At 52.4% G+C, this 7805-nt stretch overlaps 1 protein-coding gene across 1 annotated transcript in view; it reads right to left on the bottom strand.

Annotated features, from left to right (window-relative positions):
- Positions 1-5355: 5355 nt before the first annotated feature.
- The window catches only part of LOC110334747 (TRIO and F-actin-binding protein), a 22750-nt gene continuing 20300 nt past the window's right edge, over positions 5356-7805 (bottom strand). The window contains exons 12-14 of the mRNA XM_029548153.1: positions 7389-7475; positions 6598-6758; positions 5356-6008 (exon numbers count right to left, since the gene is read on the bottom strand). Of these exons, the coding sequence (XP_029404013.1) occupies positions 6600-6758; positions 7389-7475 (246 nt within the window). The 3' untranslated portion in view covers positions 5356-6008; positions 6598-6599. The remainder of the gene's footprint in view (positions 6009-6597; positions 6759-7388; positions 7476-7805) is intronic.

Here is a 7805-nt window from a genome sequence, read left to right as displayed (position 1 = left end):
ACACACACTCTCTCTCACACACACACTCTCTCACACACACACACACACACACACTCTCTCTCTCTCACACATACACACACTCTCTCTCTCACACACTCTCTCTCTCACACACGCACATACATACACACACTTTCTCTCTCACACACACGCACACACATACACACTCACATATACACACACTCACACACACGCACACACACTCTCTTTCACACACGTGCGCACACACGCGCACACACACTCACATACACATACTCACATACGCACTCACATATATACACACTCACACACACACACATACATACACACACACACTCACATACACATACTCACATACACACTCACATATGCACACTCACACACATACACACTCATACACACTCACATACACACACTCATATAGATACACACACACACACACACACACACCATGGCATGCATATGCCAGTACATACATAAGTACACAGACAGAGTGACGCTTTCTTTTAAGCCAGGGTGGGGCAGGGGAGATAGCTCAGTGCTTGAGAGCATTTGTTGCCCTTGAGAAGCCCCACGCTTGATTCCCAGCACCCACTTGGCAGTTCACAACTGTCACCGCCTTTCCCGGAGCGCTGACAGAAGAAGATGCTGAGAGTTCCTCCACAAGGGACTTTCAGAGGCTCCTCAGCTTGTGTCCTGAAAGACCTGTGCCAATTCCAGAAATGCCCCAGGTCCTGCAGAAGCACCTTCCCCTCCCCCCTGCCCCCACCAGACATGGTCCACTTCATTGTCAAGGTGTCCTTTTGACCTGGAGGCTGGCTCAAGATCATGCTTTGCTATCCAGAGAGGGTCTGTTGGCGGAGTCATGCTGGCCTGGACAGGGATCCAAATTCACAGCCTTACCACTGACGCTGAGTCACTTGTCCCATTGTAAGTTCAACCCTCACAAAGAGGGGCCATTTGGCTTTGTGCTTAGCAGCTGTTGTCAGCCTCACAACTTTAATGAAGCCTCAGGAATGGCTGAGATGTGATTCATGGGGAGCTGCCTGAATGGAAGGGCAGGTCTGGAGTCTCAGCGCTGACCCCAGGGCTGGGGAGAGGAGGCCTCCAGCTGGCCTGTGAGCCCCTACTGTTGTGAAGGAGAATGCCAATGGCATCAGTGGTGACAACCAGTGTTTGCATTTTGTTCCACAAGGCACAGTTGCTCTCTTTAACATGTCCCGTCTGTCATCATTAGCCATCTTCGTCGTAACACTCAGCAGAGCGGCCACTCTATTGCACAGACAAGGAACCGGAGGCCCAGAGGCGCTGTATAGCCTGCCCAGGGTTGCACAGCTAGGGTCAGACATATGAGGGAGGGCGCCTTGACTCTCAGACCTTACCTTTCTCCATCAGTAAACATCCCACAGCATCTGTGCTTGGTGAGGGGAGAGGTGTCCAAGACAGAGGGGTATGCCCAGGGGAAGAGGGGCGGGGACTGCTTCCTCCCTCTGGTAAGCTTGCTATTGGTTTGGGCTCAGATACCCATCTTCAATAAGACAATTAAAAGAGCCAAACTGATCATGGTGGTGGTGGTGCAAGCCTTTAATCGTAGCACTCAGGAGGCAGGAGGATTGCTGAGTTCTAAGCCAGCCTAGTCTACAGAGCTAGTTCTGGGGCAGCCAAGGCTGGAAAGAAGCCCTGTCTCAAAAAACAAAAACAAAAACAAAAACAAAAACCCCAACCCAACCAACCAACCTAATACATAAATACTGGGACGCAGAAAAAGATTTGTTCAGTGTGGGAGGAAGAACAAATCCATTTTCTGGGTCCTGAAGTGAGGTAGGTTTAGATAGAGGGTTAAGGATCTGCATTTTAAGAGATAACTCAGTGGTTAAGAGCACCGACTGCTCTTCCGAAGGTCCTGAATTCAAATCCCAGCAACCACATGGTGGCTCACAACCATCTGTAATGAGATCTGACGCCCTCTTCAGGTGTGTCTGAGGACAGCAACAGTGTAGTTAGATATAATAATAAATAAATCTTAAAAAAAAAAAAAGATGCTATATTTAAAGCAGTCTTAAGGGTCAAGGGGCAGCCCTGCTCAACACTAACCGGTCATTGTCCTTTCCGTAAGGGGGTTTGACAAGATGCTAGGACTGAGATGCCCCTCTGGCTGTGGCCTTCCTTCTCCCAGCAGCAGACTCCTGAGGAAATCCCCATTTCTCTGGGGTCCATTGTTTCAGCCCTCTGAGGGATGCAGTGTCTCTTTGGAGCATCTTCAGTAGGCCAAGTACAAGCTCTCTCCTCTGCAGGTCTCAGAAGCCAAGAGTTAAGGTTGCAGAGTCACTGTGGAAGGGGAGGGGACTGGGGTGCTCCAGAGAAGCACAGAGAGGGAGGGGCCTGCCTCTGGTCATAGAAACTGTCACTTCAAGGAGGGCCCTTGGGCAAGAACCTCCAGGGATCAGGGGAGGGGGTGGGATGGGCTGGAAACAACCCTGGGGACCCTGGCAAGCCTAATAGCCCTCTGTGGCCTTTTAGTCCCAGCCCTGCTGGCCACCTGCTCCCCACATCACTCTGGCTGCTGGGAGCCTGTGTGCTCCACAGTGCCCTGATATCTGGTGTCCCTGGAGCCTCTCTGTGCTCCACTTCTGGGCTGACATCAGCCTTAACTAGCATTTCTGTGCTGACCAGGCTCCAGGCTCCAGCATCTACCCAGACCTCTGGCCTGAGCCAGAATGTTTTGTGTACCCCAGAACCTCCTAGAGTTCTGAAACCTATTCAGGAGAGTGGCCCCACTTTCCCTTGTACAGTTTGTCGCTCCAGCCTCACCTGCGGCCCCTTCACAGACACATTCCTAGGATGGCAACCTCTCCAGACTGAGAGCCTTGAACACCATGCTCAGAGGCAGACCCATTTCCAAGCCCTGGCCTGGCTAGTAATTCCTGCTCGGCCCCAGCGCCTCTCTCACCAAGAAGCCTCCTCAGATCTGGCCAGCCACTCAGTGCTGACTGTGGTCTTTTGGATGAGCTGACTGCCTCTAACTTCCAAACCTTCTTCATAGGCCAAGGCAGCCTCAGGATGGAAGGCTGGCTTCATGGTGCTTCACCCAGAACTTGACTCCCAGGACACGGGAGGAGCTAAATCCCAGGTCATTGGTTCTCAACCTTCCTAACGTCACAACCCTTTAATACAGTTCCTCATGTCATGGTGATCCCCCCAACCATAAAATTATTGTTGTTGGTACTTCATAACTAATTTTGCTACTGTTATGAATCATAATAAAATATCTGATATGTAGGTTATCAGATATGAGGCCCCATGAAAGGGTCATTTAATCCCCAAAGGGGTCGTGACCCTTAGGTTGAGGATCACTGGGTGAGAGGGCCGACACCCTGTATGAAGGCCTTGGGATGGAGACTCCCCTGAGTTCCTGAGAACAGGGTGGGCGCAGCTTGGTGGTTAGATGCTAACAAGCCAAGGACAACTGGCCAAGGCCAGGACCAGGAAACACCCAGCCGTGGAAGAACTGAGGGCAGACCCTGAAGAGAGCCCTGCAGAGAATCCCACCTTAGAGGAATGGGAGGCTGGGAAGAGAGCTGATCTAGAGGAGCCACCTCTGGTGATCAGGCTCTGCTACTGTCCTGTCCCTGTGAGCCTGGACTAGCCCTAACTTGATTTTGATTGACAAGGGGAAGGGACATCACAGCATCCAAATGCTGCTCATAAACTCCGTGGATTCCACATCTGAAGCTCCTTTTATCTGAGTCGGCCATCAGGGAGGAAGGCAGACGACAGATGTCTGGAGACCACTGTGCATTCAGGAACCATGAGGAGAGAACCACAGAGAAGCTGACGTCCCAGTAAGGTGGCAGAGCGGTGAAGGAAGAAGCTGTCCTTCCTTACACACACACACACACACACACACACACACACATATCCAAGCCACAGAGAGCATTCAGTGACCTGCACTTTGCTTTTTGCTTTTTTTTGGTTTTTCGAGACAGGGTTTCTCTGGGTAGCCCTGGCTGTCCTGGAACTCACTCTGTAGACCAGGCTGGCCTCGAACTCAGAAATCCTCTTGCCTCTGCCTCCCGAGTGCTGGGATTAAAGGCTTGCGCTACCACTGCCCGGCTTTGTACTTTGGCCAGAGCAACAGGAAAAGCACAGGAGACTGGAATAAACAACTGAATGTTTGTAGTTCAATACCCACAGCATACAGGCAAAACACCCATACACATACATTTTAAAAAAATACTTTTAAAAGTTTACTGATAGCCGGGCATGGTGGCGCACACCTTTAATCCCAGCAGAGCATGACAATCCCTGGTGTCTCCATCTTGGCAAACACTTGGCCTTTTGAGCTAGTCTAAGACAGGGGGAGGAGTATGTGGATTCTGGAGCATCCCTTGTATCTTATTGGTGGAACTGCCTGCCACTCATGCCATTCCTGAAACAATCACAGGAAGGGATGTAGACAAAACTCTGCTGTTCTTTCTGAGGGGGCCTGGGTCTTCCCCTGAACACACCAGAGATATTCACTTTGCGATTCCTCCTGCGGATGGCTCTGCTTGGAAGGCCCTTCTTGAATTTTCCATTTGGGAAAACTGATCTTGAAGCTGCTCTCAAGCCAGCAGCAGGCCGAGCTGGTGTCTCCTGTGGGATTCTAGTCTCCTGGAACTCCACCCAATGTGGTTTTTGTATCTTGGAAAAGTGACCATGGGTACAGCCTGCCATGATGTTCGAATCCACTGTTCCCACTCCTATTTCCATTCAGGGGTGGAGAATCTCTGGGCATAATCTCAGCCCAGCGCAGGAAATAATAGAAAACACCCATTTTCTTTAATTTTTTTTCCCCCCAAGACAGGGTTTCTCTGTGTAGCCCTGCCTGTCCTAGAACTCACTCTGTAGACCAGGCTGACCTCTAACTCAGAAATCCACCTGCCTCTGCCTCCCAAGTGCTGGGATTAAAGATTTGGGCCACCACTGCCCTCGAGAAAACACCCATTTTCTAGAGAGGCAAACTGAGGTGCGGGGGGGGGAGGTTGGGGAGGGCAGACTCAGCGCTAGCCGTCTCTGCAGCTCCTCAGCTTCTCAGACAATGAGTTGATGATCTGAGTGAGTCTGAGGTGGAGCCACTGGTGATTCACCGGGGAACCAGGTCAGAGGGCAATCTCTGATTGTTGGGAGGGCAGAGACTGGGCTCCGCTGCTGCTACTACTGCTACAGCTGCTAACCTCCACGTCACTCAGACGTCTAAGTCCCTGGCCCAGGGGATGAACTGGCCTCAGCTTGGCCCTTGGAAGCCCACAGACCCTGCTCCGGCCGGGATGGGACACAGAAGCCACTTTAACAACCCGATTCCCATGTCCTACCCTGGAAGCCCAGCATCCACAACGCCAGAGTTGCCGGAAGGTTTTATTAAGTTAGGGTGACTCATGGAACAGAAGAGAAGTGTCTTCATGGGTGGCGCTGGTGGTCCACACCCAGCGCCCCTCAGAGGAGTGGAACTATGGGGCCAGCCACTGGCTCCTCCCTCTGCCCACTGGTCCCCCTGTCCAGAGGCCAGGGTAGGAAGTGAGGGCTGCTCCCTGCCTTTTCCCTCTGGTCGACTCACCCTGGCCCTGCTTGGGCCTTTGTGAGACACCCAGGGAGGAAGGAGGGCCAAGCAGGGGACGAGAGAGGGGCAGGAGCCAGTGCTTGAGGCACACGCCACAAAAAAAAATTGCCTTTTTAAAAAGTTTAAATGTTTTAGAAAAAAAAAGGCAAAAAAAAAAAAAAAACTATATAAAAATCTCTTCACATATAAAATCCTGAAGAAGGTGCAAGGTAAAGACCCTGTGCAAGGGACTAGCTCAGATCCGCAGTGTCTGTGCATATGTGTGTGTGTGTGTGTGTGTGTGTGTGTGTGTATGTGTGTGTGTGTGTGTGAGGTGTGAGTGCACATGTGACCCAGGGTGGGGAGAAAGCTTGGCTTCTGACTTCTGCCAGAGAAGGAGGGTGGCTGGTCCCCTGGGGCTGGAGGGTCCTCAGCTGATCGGAACCACAGGGACCTGTAAGGGAAGTGTAAGCATTGAGCATTGGCAAGGCCTGGCCTCAGGCTTAGGCCTGCCAGTGTGGGCCGGGTCAGAGTACACAAGCAAGGCTGTCCGTGACTGCTGGCCTCAAGGCTGGGCCAGAGCCATTCTTCTGAGCTGTGCACGCGACCTGGAGTGGCTTAGTATTGAGCCACATGAGAAGGTAGACAGGCCGTGCTGTATTGGATTGGATCATATCATATCATATCGAGCCCTTGGCAGGAAGGGCCTCTGTGCTCAGTGCTGGCTGCAGCATGAAGCTTGGGGGCTGGGAGGAGACAGAAAGCAAGACTGTGCCAGGGGCTACCACCAGCCTGTGGAGGGTCAGACTACTAGGGAAGTGGCCATGACAATGGCTAAGATGCAGGCCTTCGGGGTCCCGACCCAGCCACGTGTCATCACCTGGGGACAAACATGCACAGGCTGACAGAACAGACTTGGACTGTCCTACAGCCATGACAACCCTTTGTAGTGGCACAACGATGCCACTGACAGACAGAGAAATGAGCCAGGGCAAGGATGTGCTGGCCCAGTCATCAATGTGCCCTGCAGGGGCCTCGCCCACCTCTACTCAGCCAAGCTGTTCCTCACAGCCTCCTTCTCCTGCAGGGCAGCCATGGCCAGGCGCAGGTGCTCCTTCAGCTGTTCGATCTCACGCTCCGACCGAGTCTTGATGTGGTTCAGCTCCACGTACACATCCTGATACTTCCCCGTGAAGCGCTTGTCCTAGGGACACAGAGGGACACTGAGGGCTGGAGCCCACCACACCCACTCCCTGCCTGCCACACACCCACTTTGCCCCCTGCTGGTAGCTCAGAAGGCCAGGTTCCTTCCCCCAGCGATGGGGATTTCCTTGTCCTTTCTTGTCCCATTAGAGGAGTGGCAGCTCATGCCGAGGAGGTGAAGCCTTTGCCAGGGTCACAAGGAGTGGTAGGATGACCCAGGGAGGGCATGGTCACAGGCTCCAGTTCTATACTGAGTTCCCTGCCCATCTTCCAAGCACAGCCAAGGCAGTGCTGCCTCACTCTCAGAGCACCATGAAGGCAGGAAAAAGCCAAGGGTGACCAGACAGCCTGTACAGAACTGGGTGGGTCTCCCAATTCCTAGCAACACTTGGAATCGACCCACTGCCATAGTGGTCTGTTCTGTTTTCAGGTATATCCGTAGCACCTAGTAGGTGCTCAATAGTAACAAAGTCAAATGACCTTGAGTGACTAAAAACAGGCATGGCCTTGGGTGTGTCACACCCCTCTCTTTCTGTTACCTTGTCTGTAGTGGGGCAGTGGGAGGCCTAAGGCGAGGCTATGCCAATGGCAGCCAGGCTGGCACACTCTACCCTGAGCTGGCACTGCCTACCTTCTGTATCACCTGAAGCTCGTCCCGGAGACACTGCACCTCCTTCTTCAGGTACTGGAGCTCATTCTCCTTCACTCGCAGTAGCACCTAGGGACACATGTGCTGGGCTGAGGCAGGACCAGAGGCCGAGGCTACCCAGATCCAGTTCCCCGAAGCCTGAAACCTCCCAGACTCAAGCCCCTGTGCACAATGTCATTGGATGATCTTTTCGCAGGGTTGTCTAGGACTGTACTGGATATCAGATATTTACCTTATGATTCATAACAGTAGCAAAATTACAGTTATGAAGTAGCAACAAAAATAATTCTATGGCCAGGCATGGTAGCGCATGCCTTTAATCCCAGCACTTGGGAGGCAGAGGCAGGCAGATTTCTGAGTTCGAGGCCAGCCTGGTCTACAAAGTGAGTTCCAGGACAG

The sequence above is a fragment of the Mus pahari genome, chromosome 17, assembly GCF_900095145.1.
Source record: "Mus pahari chromosome 17, PAHARI_EIJ_v1.1, whole genome shotgun sequence".
Classification (NCBI taxonomy): Eukaryota; Metazoa; Chordata; class Mammalia; order Rodentia; family Muridae; genus Mus; species Mus pahari.
Note: the sequence above shows the minus strand (reverse complement) of the source record. Positions and strands in the feature narration are given on the sequence as shown.